Raw genomic sequence first — 18,981 nt, 5'->3', positions numbered from 1 at the left:
TTGCCGGGAGAAAACAACCTTTTTTTTCTTTTACTGTCAGAACAGATGAAAAGCTCTCTGAATCTGAAATCCAACTCTGTGTTCAACGCGTTTACAGACACACCGCCAGCAACTCATGTCAAGGGAGTGTTACGGGTCTGAACCCTTTGACCCTCCCATGCTTCCACTAGCATTGGGAATCATCTGTTATCCTTTCCATTCACAGCCCACCACTCCCTCCCTCCCTTAGTTGAACTGCAATTCTCCCAAAAACCAAAATCTCAAATAGTCCAATGGGAAAGTGGCTTTGAGATCAAAGCTTGCCTGCACTGTAACGTCATTGCCAATTCACTCCAGTGACTGTAACTTGGTAAAGAGGCACTAAACGTACTGCTCAGTATTTATCATCATCATTGTTCTTATTCTTTTCTGTCCTTGAAAACTTAATGAGCTGCACGCTGCCTTGAATCACTGCCAAGAGCTGTTCCTGTGATCAATGTACCTGTTGTGGTCGATTAGGAAACCAACCAAGTGGATCAGTAGAACACACTCCAGAGACAGGAAGGTCACGGGCTCCACGTCCACCATGAGGACTGGCTCGGTGTAGACGCCAGCTCTCAGGGAATATCTGGGGCCTGCTGGATTCACGTTGCAATTAGCTTGATTTGGGGAAATAATAACTTAAAGGGATGCTTATTGTGGAGAAGCATATTAGCGCTGCACTGCGAACTGAAGCTCACCAGTAAAGCACTGTGCACTGAAGCCTGTGCCACACTGATATGCAGAGACAAGTACAAAACAGAGACCTATTCTTACATACAGGTAGATACTATGTCTAGTTACTGACCAGAATTAAACATTTCACTGCAAAACGTGTAAAGTGGGGGCGTGGACATTCATGATCATTCTTTCTTTTTCTCTCTTTTTTTGACAAGTTCATGTTTGTTCAGAAAGGTTTACTTGCTCTCCTAGCTCAGCTGGACATGAAGGCTGTTTTGCAGTTACTTTGGTTACGTTTGTAAGGTTTGAAAGTGTTTCAGTTGCACTGGCATGGTTGATTGTTAACATCACAAACTGAAATGTTGTTATGGTGAAGATCTGGAGTCTTGGAGCTGTTTTTACAATGCACTGCCCTACCCTGTGTGTGGGGATCATACCCTCTGCATGCTGCAGGTAATAGGAGCAGGACTGGGATGGTTTCTTTTATAGAACGACAGAAAGCAGGTTTTGATGGTTTTCACAATCCCTGCACCTGAAACGACCTGTAGTTTAGCAAATATAAACAAACTGGAAAGCCAACCAACTGCTCTCTTTCAGAGGGCATGGAAAGGAAAACTGTACAAAAGTTAATTAACACTTTTGTGCATGAAATATGAAAATAATATTTGAAATTTGAAGTAGTCTTGGACACATAAAAAATATATTTTCACTGATCATTTTTTCAATTTTTCTTTCATTGCTTTATATGAGGTCATCATGCATTTTCATCTTCCATGTGTCCCCATGCATACTATGCATGAAAGGGTTAAGAGAAAGACACTACAGAGCATGGTTGTGGAACACTTCAGAATCATTGATACTAAGTTATGCTGTGTCTTGAATTCCTTACAAAGGCTTCAGCCCCGGCTTCCACTCTCGCTGTCCTGCATTAGGAACAGCAGCAGATAAGCTCTGTTCGAGAGGCTCCAGTGAGGATTTGTTTTTTCAAGACGATCACGTGGCTGCTAGCCTTGTGACTGTGTGTTTAATGTTTTCTTATCTTGTTAATGTTCCTGTGTTTTGTAACTGTTTTGCTCATGCCTCCTCCCTGGGATCAGTGACCTGTCCTGGTTAAATCATAGAACTGAAAAAGACATGAGCTACAGGCAGCAGAGAGCAAGCTGACGACATGGATCTGCCTCGACCCACACAACAATGTAATAGCTAACTGTTCATTTCCTATCTGAGTAATCTGGAATACTAAGACAGCGGGAGAGAGAGAGAGAGAGAGAGGGCTAATACAGGTTGTGCTGTGTCATACAAGCAGCAACATCTACCACGGTTAGGTCCTGTGTACTATACTGTGTGGGGACTCTTCATAAATTGACTGTTTCAGTATTTCACTACGTCTTGATGTGTAACTCTGCTAGTAATAGAACAATGGAACACTTTTTATACATACCATGTTCATCATTAACAGTGTTATTAGAAAACAAAATAATGGTGCAGACTTTGTATTAAAGCAAAACTGTCCTCAGATCTCCGAATAGAAAAATGTAATTCTGCCAAAGAAACTCCTGTAACCCCATGAAAGTGACCACAATCCCACCTCCAGAGGAGAAGAACTTGGATGGGTTACAGCATTGCATTCATCCCATATTTATTTACTTATTTAGCCTAATGCTATTATATAATAAAACCTGGCAGCGACTGCAATGTTCAGGACATGGGCTGTCAAATATCGACTCCTCAGATTTCAGCAAGGATCTATAGAATGCAATCCCCGTTACTCTGTGTAACCTGAGCATTACAAAATTAAACTGGTGCAGTCCTCTAATCTAATGCATGCCCTGTTCTCATGCCTTCTCTCTGGAGGGGTAGTAGTAGCAGTGAGGTCATTGTACTGCTTGGAGATAAGACTGAGCCATTGCTCCAGTGGGTGGAATGGATAGCTCAATGCTACCAGCATGACGGTTTTGTGAACAATGGAATGGAATGGTAGCACACAGAGGCAGCTGCACTGGTGTGAGCTAGGGCAGGAAAATGGGACTGCGGTACAGCTGAAACATTTTTCACATTCAGATGGTAGCGCATTCTGTCCGCTCTGCTCTGAGTGGGTGGAATTCAGCTTATACTAGATTTTTATGATGTGTAATTAAATAAGAATAACAAAACAGTGTAGCTAATATCACTGTGATATAATTCCATCGGATACAAACAAAGAAATTTCAGACGGCTGTATCACATCAATATCAGGGCATACTTATTGTATTATAAAACACATAGTGTATTTCACCCATTCTGGTTGCACGTGGGAAAACCTGAAATGGGTGAAAAAGCTATGCAATAGGAGTCTGATTTCCATCCCTGTGTCAATAACAAGAATGATGGTAACCCAGCTCTCGCTCTAAATATTTCAATGAAATGAGCTTTCTTGCATTTGAGGTTTGGCTGTGACAGATCGCTGGGTTTCTCTTGCTGGATTACATCACACACCAGCGTCTTGCTATCAGGCCCTGCTCGTTGCCACGGCAACCAGCAGCCAGGCTTGAGAGAGTCATTCATCTTTTTTCCTTTCTCCCTTGAATTCGCAATTCTTTTGTCAGCAGTGATGGTAACTGTATATGAAGCAATCCCTCTGAGAGTGTGCTTAATTTACTGTGAAGGGAGCGTGGTGGAGGGGGGTATTCGAGCTTCCCCTAGCACAATAAACCATGGGTTAGCTGCTGCAGTATAATATGGAAATACAGAACATGGAATAAGGAAACGCCACACTATGAAAAACACTGGGGCCTATTCAATTGATGTAAATACCGTCCTAAAGTAGATCCCCATTTGGGATTTTACATTTTAAATAAAATGACCCTAAAGAGAATCGCTTGCACACATTATTGTTTTTAAAACCCTGACACACAAAGGCACCTGCTTTAGGGATTTTTGTCCTGCTGTGCTGGATGTAAAGATGATTTCTGGTTCATTTGAAATTCTTGTCACGCCTGACAGAGGTTTAACTATCTTCTTTTGGTCCCTGTTTCCAATATTAGGCTCCAATAACATTGTGGGAGATACAGGACTGAGCTGCGAGGCGCCCCTCCACTGCCAGTGCTAGTTACTCTCTAGGATTAGCAGCAGTTCTAATTACAATGCATATTTTGAAGCGCCATGGTGTTATTGCAAATGGAATGTTGGCTATTCTATAGAACTCCTTTATTCCAACTAGAATGTTGATTGTCTTTATTGTTCTTAATTGTGTGATTGTTCTATATAGCTGTATGGTTTGTTTTTTTTTGCACATGGGATGCTGGTTATCATACCATAAAGGGCAAAACCAAGAACAATCAGTGATATAATTAGATCTCACAATTTGTTTGTTTCTCATTTGGTAACATTTACCTTGGCATTTTCTCCTTCCAAAAAAATCTATAAATCTGACCCAAAGTGACCATAACCTACTTGTCAACACTTCGACACCCTGAGTTTACAGACTCTGTGGGGGTTGATCAAATGAGGAGCGTGCAACACTCTGTCGCCACCAGAATAACCCAGTTTACAATGGGGGAGGGGTGGCAGTGCATTAACAATGAAGCTCATGTGACAGGTAACTAACAGCCAAGCTGATTATAACAGACACAACACTAAAACCAAAAGACGGCTTTAAGCTGAAGAGGGCAGTGAAAACCATAAGCAGCTGATGAGAGAAAGAACTTGAGACTCCCCCACCCCATCCTGCTGCTGGTTCAAGAAGTACATTCATTTGAGTTCTTATTGCATTTCTTTCCCTTTCATTTGTTAAGAACACATGTTCTTAGCTGACTTATGTAATAGTGATTTGGAGTATTTAAAGCAAATGCAAGGATGTTAACTCTCAGCCATGCACAACATGTACTTTATTTGAAAACTCAATAAAAATAAATTGAGCAGTTGATACTGTTGATTAGATTAGCGGGGATGTCAAAAAATATCGTTTTAAAAGTATAAGAGAAAAAATATACTCGTTGATTACATGACTGAAGACTGCAAAATAAAAAGGGAGTGCATTTTCAAACACGCCTGTATTCCTGCTGGTGACCTAGATTGAAACGCAGGTAAAAGTTTAGCAGTGGAATCCACTGACCCACTTGTTCCCTTTGTGGAGAGCGAGTGACGTCGTGCCACCTGGCACTGCAAGCACTGAAATGAAGTGCAAACCACAGCGGGCTGACTCACTCGTTCAGACCGCTGGAGCTACATCACATACGTTTAACCCTTTCGTATTTTAAGACTTATTTTTATTACTCTTGAGATTCTTGTGTTGGCATCCTCATATGAGCTCATTATGGGTTACCTGTCCTGCATAATGACTTCGTACGAGGATCCCAATACAAGGCCATTGCAGTGAACTCCAAATTACATCATGGGCAAAGTCAGCCTATACCGGCTGAGAGATGTATTATCTGCTGGCCTCATAGGAGGGTACCTTGCATTTGGGTGACATACATCTTTAACCCTGAAGCAACTGAAAGTCCTTATTTGTGGTCTTTCTGCATGCGAGGGTCAAACAGCCCTCTGCACTCTCTGGATTCATTCCTTTGATCAGCAACTTCACTAAACTCCCACTCATCACCCTGTCCTGCTCTTGCAGTGCTCTGTGCAAGAGCAATGGGCACTAATGCAAAACACTGATGTTGAAAACATTACAAGAAATTCCGAAATGCCTGGGATAATGTGTCAATCATCGTCACCCTTTGTGCACATCCTACAGCAGTCCCGTTGCAGGCATTACAATGGTGCTGCATTGTGCTTGCGGTATATCATTGTAAGTCACTTCCCCATTGGAGCCAGTTAGCAGCAGCTACACTTCTAATTTCACTGAGAGTCTCATTCTCACAGTGTCAATGACAAATCTAAACGTTTAAACCACGAAAACAGATTCCATGCGTTAATATCAGCTTTCAGTCTGTTTTTATTTAGATTGGATGACTTATGTTTAGAAGGGTTTGGCGGCTGTCTCTAATCAAGGTCAGGGTGTACTTTCTCATGCATTCTAGACCCGGCTAGCTTTTCACTCCCACAGCCAACTGACACATGCATCTCTTATGTGGAGCCGCAGCTCAGCTTGGGTCTATTAGTTGACTGAAATGATGTCTAAACATTGCCATTGTACTTGTGTAATGAATTGATAGGAGGCCCAAGGTTGTGAAAATTAGACACCCAACAGTCCTTGGTAGTGTGTCATATTTGTCATCATATTTGAACGTCTGTATTTAGATCAGTTGAATAAGGCTCTCATTGCATCGCGGTTTGATCCATTCCTGGTTTCACTATGAGTTTAATTACACATACCTGAGCTTATTACCTGTACAGTGTGGATAATCAAACTCATAATAAAAACTGGACTGGGTGAAACTGCTGTGCAATAGGAGTCTTATTTGCATCCCTTTTGTAATGCTCGATCTGCTTAGCTGTGGGCGTTCTCAGCACTGCGAGGCGAAAGCACGAATCTGTAAACAGGCAACAGGCAACAGAGAATCCGCTAAATCCTGGAGCCTCCCATCCCCCTTTCTCTAATCCAGCACTGCCTCACAGCACAACACAGACCTGCGGGTGTGCTTTTGAGACGCAACCACATTTACAGCAAGTCAAGGAGTGATGATGAAGTAACTGGTAGCACCCACCGCCGCCACCAGCGATACGATCCCTCCTCTTTCTCCGGAGCAAGCTCGACAGCGATGGGGGTGTGTATCTGAAATAGATCCAGCGCGTGTGTGTGTGTGTTATTTTTAAACAATTCCTGCCTCGTGAGCACTCCCGCAGCAAGCAAGAGCGAGAGCAACGGACATATATATACTCACACAGGAAACGGCTGGGGGAAATTACTAAAAACTGTGGATATTTATAACTCATCAACGTGTATATTTCGCTTCCTCCTGATTTCATTCGTCACGAAGGATTTGGAGTACCATCTGATTTCTACCTAGCCGGCAGACATGTAAGACAGATTCCCTTTTCCCTGCTTTTGTTTTACTAGTGCTATGGGCGCTTGTCGTTTTGCCCGTGGCTGTCCTAGACTCAGTGTTTAGATATTTTTCTAACGGGATTACTAAGGCCTAGGGATGGGTCCGTGTACTGTATAGCCATACATTTAAATCTACTCTAGTTCCACGCCACTGTCTGTATTATATAATTAGGCGCACAAAAAAGCAGATAATCGAGTTCAACGCAAAACCATCAAGGAATTCAATTAATGGGGTGAAGAGAGCGAGGAGAGCTAACTGATTGAAAGAGAAAGTGCCACTTACAAAAGATGTCTTGTTTTCTATAAATTATTTGAATATTTCATGAACTTGAACGTTGCTGGCATAAACTATGCTATTATTATTATTATTATTATTATTATTATTATTATTATTATTATTAAAGACATGCATGTTGATAGCTGTTTTTCTCGGCAGTCATTAGCAGTCGGGAGAGAGTGTGTTCGGTGATTGTTCTATACTGGTAGACTATCTCCTTATAAAGTTCTGACAATGCATTGATATGCACAAGAAATGCAAAATAATAAGGACATTTTAAAGAAATAAAAATGGTCTTTACCTCTCCAGTCCTATCGCTATTGAGAAGCCATAATCCCCATGTCTAATCTGGTACCATTGACCCTTTCATAACCAACCAAGGGGAATGTTATACTTTCCAATTTATAAATGCATGAATGACACGACTACACGGGACTTGACTACACTCACTCATACGCAGGCCATATAGTCATTTTTTTATATGTACAAACATTTTCAACATCTTTGTTATTAACTGACAAGAATCTTCTTCCTCGCCTCAATCCGGTGCGATGGAACACACGCCATACACTCAAGTATAATTGCAGTGATACAGGCAGCATTGTCTTGGCAATGGATACATGCATGAAGTAAACGGTTATCAATGAAAGCCTACCTGGGGTTATGTCATTTAACAACATTGGTAAATGATGCACAGTTTGTAAAGATACACATTTTTGTTTGTCCCGTGCTTTTATTTATTTATTTTTATAGTTTATAAACTGATTGTGAAATATTTTTCAGAGCTACAAGTATAGACTGCAGCAGGAGTCCCAAATGATTTTCAGTAAGGTAGCTCTCCCCATTTTAAACCATCAAACATCTGTTTATGCTTTGCAGAAGTTGGCCTGCATTTTTAATTTTTTTTCCAGAGACTCTATTATGAAGTGGTCGGTCCTTGAATCCTTGGGAGCGGTGGCACTGGGATATGAACTGACATGTAACCCTGTAATTCCCAAACATTTCAGAACGCTGTCTTTTTCGGAGTTCTGGAATTCCAGGCTGTTTTTTTATTCTGCCGTCATTTCCAGGCACTTCCACAGCGTCTGGTCCCTTCGTTTACATAGTTTACATATTCTCTCACCCCCAGCATTGTCTAGCTTGGAGACTGTGCTGTTCAGTGGTTAAAGAGAAGGACTGGGCTTGAATCTCCGCTAAGTTGCTCTGTAACCTGTTCCAATGGGAGCCTTGGTCCCACTACACACTGGCCCTGGCCTACAGCCAGTAATGGGTTTCAGAACTGCCCTTGTTTAGGTAATGAAATGACTCTGTGCCAGGGATTTCACAGCATGAATAAGTCTCACCTGTGCCTCTAGGTTTGTTTATGCAGATTTAGTGGTGGAACTGTTTATTTGCCACCTAGGTCTGATAGTGTGCATGTCTGGCGCCTGATCATTAAAAAAACATACCTCATAGTTGGTATTTCTGAAAGCCAGCCCTGAATGGGGGACCAGGGTGGGTTTCTGACCCGATCAGCCAGTGAAGTGTAGTGTGGGACTGAGTGACTTTGTGCCTGGAGAGGTACTGTACTTGAACTTGTTGATTCCCTGCGCTAGCCTCTTTGTTTAGTTTTAGGGAGGGGGCTGGTGTTCTCTAGTGCAGGTACAGTTTCGATCGACAATGTGTCGTGTTGTGAAGTAACCAAGCTTAGCTGACTGTGCAGTGTCAAAACAAATCGCTGCTCAGCGTTTCAGTTAGGGTTTGTTTTTATCGCAGGTGTGAATCTCATCGGCTAGTCCAGATCATTTAACACATCCAAGCATGTTAAGAGCTGAGTTGGGAAGCTCTAGTCTGTCAAGTTCTCTGATTTTGGGGTCTTACAGTTTTGTCTGGATTTAGAGAATCTTATCAACTTTACGTCATCGTGTTTTGGCGTAAACTAAGAGGTAATCTTGTTATTAGATCACAGAAATGCCTCTCACAAGCAGGAGCTTGAATACTTAGTGGAGATGAAGCCCGACGTTTCCTCCAGAACGATATCGCAGCTGTTGGTCATAGCTGCCTGCAGCATTGTGAGGAACCCTTTCCCAGTGCAGCTCTGTTGGTTTAGTACTGCAGGCTGGTGCTGTATACAGAAAGGGGGTGCATGTGTTTTTCCCCTTTAGATCAGGGTTTGTTATTTTTGTACAATGCTGTAGGTCACATGGTATGATTGCAGCAAAGACCAAACAGTAACTAAGCAAGACCAGCTTTGAGGTCAATCCCTGTTTTTATTCCAATTCCTTTTTAAAATCAATTCCCAATCCCTTTTAATCGATTCTGACACATCACTGATCAAAATTGCAATCAGCAGTATTCTGTTAAAATGAGCTTCTCGCAATGCCAACGGATGACTTAAACTGAAGTCCCTGTTAGTCAATTAAATTGGCGTCAAATGAAAGCAGTTGAGCAATTATTACGTCTCTAAAACATCAATTCCAATTGCAATTCCTTCAAAGAAATTGGAATTGAAAAACAGGAAATGAGCCCAGTCGTGCTGCACAGGAAGTGATCAGGTACCAGGAAGCAAACAACAGTTTAATCTGTAGCCTTGGTTTGTATTTAAAAAACATACAAATCCGCAGAACAACTAAAGAAAAGGGGAAGAGCCTGTGTTGCTTGTTCAACAGTCAGTATTTGTTCCTAAATATGTGTGACTGCGCCACTGTGATAGTGATGAGTATCTGGATTACAGAACCTGATACAGCATGATACGAGGATCACCTACAGAACTTGCACAACACTGACCACCTGTGTCCAAACATGTGCACCTCATATCCCGTTTCAGAGATCAACCTGGGCTTGCTGTTGACCTCGGATTTCTCTCTTTTCTACGGCTCAGTTCGTTCTGCTTTGCAATCGTTTAAATGTAATGGTTTCCGTTGGGATTGTGTGTTTTCGTCCCTTGGTGAAGGCAGACCTCATTAGACACAGGATCTCGCTGTCCTGCATGAATATGTGGTTCCTCGGTGCGTGCCCTCCTTGCGTACTGCATGATAGCAGTGCTGTCCCTGTGGATACACAATCAGCTTCTAACAACAACAGATAAAAACTCTTCCTTCTTCTTTCACATTTCGATGGGATGGAATAATGTTCTGAAACTACAACACCAGTGAACAAGTTGAGAAATGAGGCCTATTACATGCTTTCAGGGAATTTCGAATATTTTTTGTAACCTATGTCCATTACTTTAAACACTCTGACATTGACTGAGGTAAAACTATAAAGAAGTCAAGTCAATGATGGTTTCAGCCAGTGCCTTCATTATAATGTATGGCATTATAACCCTGACGAAGGCAGTAGCTTCAAAAGTTTTCCTGTATTTCATTTTGTAGCGCTGAGCTCGTTTAAAGTGTGACTCAGTCTTTCCTAGAGCAATACATAAATACAACTAAACGCTCGTGTGACAGTGTAAATCTATAGACGCTTAGTTAAGTGACTCTTCAGACTGGCAAGTGTTTACAGGTAGCTGCCACAGCGTAACAGCAACACAAGGATAACAAACATACTGCTAAGACTGAGCTGTGCTATTTTAAAACCTTTACATCATCACAGCAGCATCCATAGCTGCTTAGTGCTCTTTGTTCTGCCAGCTCTGCTAATGATCTGTGTGGAGCTGCTGAGCTGTGTGCTGCGCGGGGAGCAGGCTGCCGGGGGTCATGGTGATGCTGCTTGTTCTCCGCGATGGCAAGTCGGGCTGCAGCACTGAGCATGCAGGTGCACATGACAGGGCGCTGGTGCCAGCAGCAGATGACGGGATGCAAAGTCCTGTTATAGATACATGAGTTCAATGAAACAGCCAGGTCTTAACACTGCTGCTGCTGAATCGTTCAAAAAGGACATGCAACCCTAACAGTGTATGTGAGCTTACAATTAGAATTGCAATTACAATTACAATGCTATTCTGTGCAATTACAGTTGCCACAGTAATTACAATTAAAATTAAAATTACCCAAAAAACTTAAACAACGTACACACATTAGTTACGTTACTGGATGCTAGTTAAAGGTCCCAATACGAAGCTGAGGGAACTCAAAGCCACTTTGTGCGCGGTCACGTGATTTACATTGTAAAGACTGGAGCTAGACACCTTAATGCTGCAGAAACAATCCACATTCATGTGATAGCGCTGTTTCAAGGAAGATTCGCAGGAATGGAAGCTATTTTAAAGCACCCACCTCATGTCCTTGCTGCAATAGAAACAGCCAGTTGCAGCTGTATACTGTATACACTGTGAGTAGTCAAGCTGCCTTCAAAGATACTTGGCAGAGCCATTAAAATTCCTCGATTTTAATAGGCTGTCAGAGAGGCTCGGTATTGTTGCTACCTTTGTATTGATTAGGAGAAAGGGCTGCATTTTGACACTCTGTCTATTCTGGCTATCTCCCTCAGAACTGCTGGGCTGTGTTCATGGAGCGTTGTTAGGCCAGTTCATGCATTCCTCCCTTGTCTCGTGGGTTTGCTGTATGAAAGTGGTCCCTGGTGTATTTTTGTATTTTCTTAGGCTGGCCCTACTCCGTGGACCGTATCAACCATTGATCTTTTTTCATCTCCAGCCATGCCTTTTACATCATTTAACTGAACCCTGTTTGTGCTAGCGATGTAACAATTAATCATCTAATCAATAATTGATTGCTATGACTTTCATTTTTTTTGCCAGTCTCAATTAAGCATTAATACTTGATAAATTGCCCTGGCCATACTGTATTTCCTCAAACGCCCTTGAATGAGCACCGTCCTCAGTTTCATTGTTTTTCCGCCCTGGTTTTACTGCCATAACTTTTATTACCACTTCCAAATTGTTTTGGGTATTGCTCCCCCTCTTCCTCTCGGAGGTACAGTGAAAGTCCAGGGGCCAGTTTCACAAAGCACTGCTAGCAATGTGTTATTTTCTTCATTTGTATTTTTATTATATGGAAGTGCGTTGGGTATAGCAGCCTGCTACCTAGAACTGCTTTGTGAAACTAGCTCCAGGTTTTTATGTGTCTTTTAACACACACCGTTTTTGTATAGGACTGCAGGCAAGGCGTACGAGTGTGTGCTGTAGTGAATGCCAGCGTTTTTAAAACCCCCTTTTAAAACAACGAACGCAAAATTGGGATGATTCAACACTGGACTATCATTGGATTGGATTAGCTTTCTGTTTGAACTGGTCAACTGAATAGAAATGCCAACCACTGATGTTCATGCAGGTACACAGCTACCATAATACTGTGTTTGCAAGCTCTGTTGTAGAGTTTGTTTTTATAAAAATTGAATTACAATTGAATCCCAGAACAATCCGAGTATTGGCTTCCAGCATTCCAGATATTGGCATGAGGATAAGTCTGATTTTAAGCATGTTCTGTGAAGCTGTGTGTGTCTCACTATTGTAATTTGCAAAGCGCCGTACGTCCACCTCAGTGTATAATGGTGTGATGTGCGTGTAAAGTACTGTGTCGGATGTCTTGTTGCACTTAGGGAAGTTATTCATTCGGTCAGGGCCTGTTGTGTAGGGTGATCTGTTTAACTTTGATTTTCCTAAGAGGACTAAAATGTTTTCCTCTCCACAAAGAAATCCCCGGAGCCTCAATAAAACCATGCATCGATACAGATTATTACAGACTGTGTTTTTAAACACGGGTCCTGAGCTGGGTGAAGGGAAAGTCATGAAACCCCTTTACAGAATCTGCCTTTCCCAACAGTGTTATTAACCCAGTGCTGCAGGCAGTGAATCATAAACCCTTTTGAAAAGAGACAGAGGAACAGCTTCTGTTCCGCAACAAACAAACAAAAAAAATTGCAACAGGAAAGCGACTTTTTATTGTATAAAACAATCAGTTGTGGTTTTATTGTCTTTGGGAATGGCACCCAGAAAGGAAGCCTGTGGTTTGGATGCAGAGAGAAGGAGAGATTCTTGCAGAGACCAAAACCCTTGTGATCCACACAGTTGTCAAACAGATGGCGAGACAGTAAAAAAAAATACCCAGTGATGTGTTTTTGAGGGGGAGGGAGGGAGGCGGTTTATGGAAACATGCATGGTAGAGAAAGGCTGTTCAGTATGTGCAGGATAGGATAGCTCCTTCACGTTTTTTCCATCTTGCAAAGAAAGTGCGTTATTTACGACTGGCTCTAAAACTCCTGTGGTGCTGTCTCTCTGGGTGTAAACAGCACGTAAGGAAGCAGTAAGCAGCCCTGCGTGTTGCTGCTGTCTCTCTGGGTGTAAACAGCACGTAAGGGAACAGTAAGCAGCCTTGCGTGTTGCTGTTGATGCCGTTGTTGATGTGGAACACTCTCGAATAGGGGAGACATGCAAAACGCAGGCAGCACCGCCTACAGCTTGAGTACGCCTGCAGGACGCTCTTATAATATTAATAATATCATCTTCTGTATAGCAGAATAACCGTGGTGATTGGCACCTTGCACTGATAAAGAGTGCTGTGTTATTTGACAGTTGAAACAGTGGACCGGTTTATTAAATGAGGCTTAACCGTCTCGAAGCACGATTTGTATTCAGATCAAATCAGAGGGCAGGGGCTTCCTTTGAGAGGGAGCGCTGCTGCATGGGAAAATAGCTCAGCTACCCACTTTTGTTTTAGTCTTTGGTGCAGTGAATATGCATACACACACACACACAAGGGAGAATTGATGAAAACAGAAGGCATTTACAATTGTTGTCGATTTGAAAAATGACCACACACAGGCATTCATGAGTACTGCACCTCGAGAAAGAATTCCTAGAATTGAATCACACTTTCCCTATTAGAAGGAGGAGTTTCTGACTGTGTCATAGAAGAGGTCTCCAGGCTCTTCCTGTGTTGTGTCTGAAGCTTGTTTGTGAGAGAGGGACGTGGGAGAATATGATGAAGGTGGAAGAGAAAGACGGAGAGAGAGAGAAAGAGAGAGTTCCCCTTTTAGGAGGCTTTGGGGGGGAAGCATGGCCCCTTTTCACAGGTTGGGGTTTAAACCTGTGAACATTTCAGTGTTTGATATGAGTGGGAGCTGCTTTGTTCTTTCCTGGTTGTGCCAATACGTTATGGTGCCACCTAGTGGGCAGTCAATTGTGACTTCAATTGAAGGTGGCCTAACTTAACTTTAGCTTTATTCATAGCATTACTCTTACTGGGATAAGAATGTATTCGTTCTTCACATCATGTTGTTAAGGATATACAAGTACAACACTGTAGGTACCCTTTGGTATGACTGTCCGATTGCAGCAAAGAACCAACAGACCCGGAGACCAGTGATACAGAGATGGGAGAATGGGTTTTAAAACCTTGGTTAGAACTCCTGTAAGCTTGACTCACTGGCCAACAGTGTGTCAGAACAATGCTTCACCAGAGTTTCTAATGGATTGTGTCACCTAATGTAACCCCCCCACACACACCCTGAATGCAATGAACTGTGAAGAATTAGCATCCCTTCACTGGCTCCACAAAACAAATGCAAATCAGGGGAGGCTCTTGTTGTCTGCACCAGCGATGTAGAGATCAGCCCTCCGTGAATGACTAATACACTAATAAACTGGACCCTGTCCTGCTTTCGCTTGAGATCAATACCTGTTAACCTCAGTTACAGGGGGGCAGCTAGAAGGCGTCTTTGTGGGCTGCTTTCTGTAGCAGACGGCAGCCCATTCATTTGGGTTGATCTGTAGGTCTTTTAAAGAAAGGGTTCGTTCTTAATTGCTTGCTTTGCAAAGTTCGAGGTTGTCAACCAGGATCAGATGAATTGCATTTCGAAGCTCTTCTCTGTCTCAAAGCTACGCACTGAGCGACAGTACTTCTGTACAGGTTCAAGTGAAAAACCCCAGTAACCGTACAGTACAAGCTCCAGGCTTGCAGTAAAAAGCACATGAAAAATATATAACGCGTGGTAGGGTTTTATTTTAAAGCGCCAGTATCCAAGAAAGCTGTTCTTGTACGACGAGAAGTATTTTTTTCCCCCTTTCATATATAAAACAAGTGCCCGCACACGCATCCTCATAATAGTGTATTGTAGATGAGTAGTTTATCACATTATACCCTAAGCAATCAGAAAGGTCTGTAACAGGAGTCGGATAAAATGATAGAGAAGATGAAAAGGCAAAACTCCAGTTTCCTTGACTGGTGAATTTTGGAGGGTGGCACTGTGCAGTACATTGTATGGGCTATAATGTGAGCTGTAAGTGCAGAGGAATTCTCTTGCTTCTCTCCTGGCCGGTGTGGGAGAGGCAGGAACTGGGCTGATGTCTGGCCTGCTAGCAGAGGAAACAGAGGAGGAGGAGCAGGAGATTTGGACTGATTTCCAGGCTGCGCTAACTACTCTCTTCAGTGTGTAATCTGTACCAATGTGACTGCAATGAAGGCAGGATTACGGCACAGCCAACCTGGGATTTGAGAGCTAGCTGTACTGAGAGACACTGGTGAGACGCCCCTGCAGCAAACCGCCCGCAGCAATGCAGTGTGGATACAGAGGTACTGGCTTGCTGGTTCACTTCTCTGTTTGGGTTAGCGTAGGAGCTTTGAGGAAATCCAGGAGCAGAAGCCAATGCAGGGGACTTTTGATGACTGGAAACATTTTCATTTCTTTTCTTTCTTTCTTTCTGTTAATTACCTTCACCTCTCTCTTTCTCATTTTTCCTGTAATTTGCCTGTAACAATGCGAGACAGAAGTGCTGTAGGTAGTAGACCATGTTTATGTTGCATGAAGTTCCAGCGGAAGTCGTTGTGTGGTTTTACTTTGTGTTCTTGAAGTGTGAGTGCTGTTGATGTAGTGATGAGGAGTATTGCTTGTTCTAGTTCAGTAGTGTTTTGTCACTGTTCCTGGCCTGTTTGTCAAAGTATGAAGGTGCCCTGATGCCTGGCCAGTGATATGCAGTATTTATTGTAAACACGCTCTTGTTTCAAGGTTTCGGGGAACGCGCTGGAAAAGAAGCTTTAGAAACTACACACAGCTATTACTCTGTACTGTATAAGTAGAAATGTATGAAATAGTAACTTATGTATGGAACCATCTACTTTATCTCTCCTACCAGAGGATGGATAATAAGATCCCAATTGGAAGAAAAACAGCATAGATGTAACACCTGGTATTCTTTAAGGGTGGCAGTGTAAGCTCTCATTCGTATTCATTCATTCGTATTCTTATCTATTAAATGTTATGGATTTTGCAGAAATCCAAACTGGACTTCCAGAGTTCCAGAGTTCCAAAAGCACTGTGGAGAGTCACACGTACAGAACCAGCTTTCCAAACCGCATCCCTTCCTCTCGCTGCCTGCAGGGGAGGACGAGTCACGCCCCGCCCGTGGGTTAGGGGATCCGTACTACCCCCCAACCCCCTCCCCCCTCCCAGAGGTCCGGACAGCCAGTCAGGAAGCAATTTGAGAAGAAAATAGAGCAAAGGCCAGCGTGTGCCCTCAGCTCCCCTCTCCAGGAAAGGTGGCACCCTCCAATTGCCCTTGCACCAGCGGGCAGAGTTGAATGGACTCTCCTGCTTTAATTGCAGTGCCTGGGTTCAGAGATTCAAAGATAGAGATTTTCTTTCTTAAGAATTTAAGCCTTTTTTTTCTTTTTTTTTAGCTACAGGGCAAGATTTTGCATTCTGTTCTCTGTCTGTTAAGAGACTATTAATAAGGAGTTTCGCTTTTGGTCAACGGCCTTATCTTAGTTCTTCTTTATTCCACTGTGTGTTCCAAAATGGGTTCAAACTTTGCAACGCAGCACAAATACTGCTTATTGGGCCTCTGCTTTTGTCCTGAAGATGTACGAACTGAGCTGGATTAAGCTCCCTGTTCTTTGTGGTTATTGTGAAACAGCAAGTCCGTGTGGCACAGTGACGTGAGTGATGAACAGTCATGTGAACGGGCAGTGCAGTTTGTCATCGACTCAGAGTTTCTGTCCTATTGTGACAGTGTGAATGTGTAAAAGTTTTTTTTTATTTATTTTTTGTCTAGCATTTTTCATTTATTGTATTTTAATTCAGTTTAGCCTACGCAAAGGGGACCTCTTCCTGGGGCACTAACTGCCCCCCCCCCCTCCTTTGTTGGTTTGGCTTGAGGCTGTTTTTAATGAGTAACTTCATCACGCCCCTCAGAATGATAGCTTGTGACCGCTGGGTTCTGCAGAACCACACCTAATATATAGATAGAGAGGAAAATACATGGATAAATATGCCTGAAGGGTTACATGGAGAGGAATAGTAGATTGTTCCATCATTAACTATGGAGTAAATTACATCACAATCACATTAATAGATTTAAATGAGTTACCATGGAATCAAAAGCCTATAAGTACTGTTTATTTTCAAACACACTTTCCCTTGACAAAGGCATGTTAAACATAGCGAAACATTGGGAAGTTGGCTCTTTTGAGCAAAAACTGTATATAGTATCTGCTTTGTCGTTATTCTGGGCAAATACTAAAAATAAATACGTAAAATGTCACTTATTTTTTATTTATAAATTTAGCACTGTTGAGTGTTTTAATGTTCATGAATTATCGGGACAAAGTTTTGTGCATTCAGTTGGCAAAGCTTCAATCAGTACTTTCACATGGCACAAGTGTTCCGAAAATGAAGTATTTGGAATACTAGAACATTCCGAATGCTCTGTATACAGGCTGGTGGAATTCTCGTATTCCTTTCATAATTCTCGTATTCCTTTCATGTTAGTTTTCTGTATATTCTTTTGTACTCAATTTGTAAGAGCATTTTATACTGTATCTGTACAGTGCCCCGATACCTACTGGTGAGTGTCACTTTAGAAATTTAAAATAAATAAATAGATAATATGGATGTGAGGGTTAATAATATAGTATAATGTGGTGACATACTGCTAGAATATTTGACTCATCGGTCAACTGGTCAGGGTAATTTTCTTCTTCAAACCCGATGTCCACACCACACCGGTGTGAAAGTGCGTCCTGTGATAACACACCCCTTACATAATAAATACATGCTTCCTTTTTGTATTTTTGCTGCTTACTAGTTATATACAGCGCTACACTTTATAAAACATCTAGATTGTTATATACTTATCGTCAATTTTGTGATGCGAGTAAATAAACACGCCTAAGCCAAAGGTGCTGTTGACATGGCTCTATAGTCCACTAATGATCCGCATGCTAGTGGGATATGCCACCTCCAATATTCCGGATATACAGAGGTGGAATATTCCTCTTCATGGAATATATTCGCATTATTCCGTATTCCGAATACTAGTGGAATATTATTGGCCATGTAAACGCACTGAATGTTGCAGTGCTGGGTTGCTCTACCCCTCCCAGAGTGAGCAGGCCTCCTCGTAGGAAGCGGCTCTGAGCAGTCGGAGAAAGGGAGGCGCTGGGGCTGGCAGGAAAGGGAAGGGCTCGACCCCGGGCTCAGAGAATAGGTGGAAGGCGTGGTTCGTCCCGGAGACTGGCCTTGCAGGAATCCCCAGAGCTCGGGGGAATATGACGAGGCTTTTCACAGTGCAGTCAGCAGGGACTCTGGGACTTATTGACTTGGAGATGAGATTGTGTGTGCAGGGAAAGCAGAGCGGACAGACCAGGTGCTAATGCAGTAACAGATCCCAGTCGTTCTGGTCATGCTTTTTATATCTGAGATTGTAGTTGTGTTAAACGGTGCAGCACATGAACTGCACACGCTGTGAAGAATGTGTGCGATCCTTCTAACTTTCCGAGTTATTAATTAGCTACACACAAACTGCACTTGTTTTTTATAAAGTGTGTTACAATGGATTCATTGTAATCTGAAGTGGCCTTTTATCTACTGGGAACTTGCGACAAATAAGCTTTTGTCCTGCAGATATTTTTTTTTATTTTTTTATTTTTCTGGGCAGCAGAACATAAACAAATCCAAATGCTCTGGCAATGACGTCTCTGAAATCCAAACGCTCTGGTGATGACGTCTCTGGAATCCAGATGCTCTGGCCGTGATGTCTCTGAAATCCAGATGCTCTGGCCGTGACGTCTGTGAAATCCAGATGCTCTGGCCGTGACGTCTCTGAAATCCAGATGCTCTGGCCGTGACGTCTCTGAAATCCAGATGCTCTGGCCGT

The 18,981-nt window shown here is 42.6% G+C and overlaps 1 protein-coding gene across 7 annotated transcripts in view; it reads left to right on the top strand.

Annotated features, from left to right (window-relative positions):
• LOC117424486 (rho family-interacting cell polarization regulator 1-like) overlaps window positions 1–18,981 on the top strand; it is a 59,770-nt gene that overhangs the window by 11,092 nt on the left and 29,697 nt on the right. For 4 of the 7 annotated variants that reach the window (XM_058992809.1, XM_058992808.1, XM_058992803.1 and 1 more), the window contains exon 1: window positions 15,246–15,400. The exons of 1 other annotated variant lie outside the window; for it this stretch is intronic. In XM_058992809.1, the coding sequence (XP_058848792.1) occupies window positions 15,382–15,400 (19 nt within the window). In that variant the 5' untranslated portion in view covers window positions 15,246–15,381. Of the gene's footprint in view, window positions 1–6,147; window positions 6,647–15,245; window positions 15,401–18,981 lie in introns of those variants that run through there. 2 more of the 7 variants (XM_058992806.1, XM_058992804.1) reach the window with 2 other exon arrangements.

Source organism: Acipenser ruthenus, chromosome 19 (assembly GCF_902713425.1).
Source record: "Acipenser ruthenus chromosome 19, fAciRut3.2 maternal haplotype, whole genome shotgun sequence".
Classification (NCBI taxonomy): domain Eukaryota; kingdom Metazoa; phylum Chordata; class Actinopteri; order Acipenseriformes; family Acipenseridae; genus Acipenser; species Acipenser ruthenus.
The sequence above is the reverse complement of the archived record's forward strand: the minus strand, read 5'-3'. Positions and strand labels throughout refer to the sequence as shown.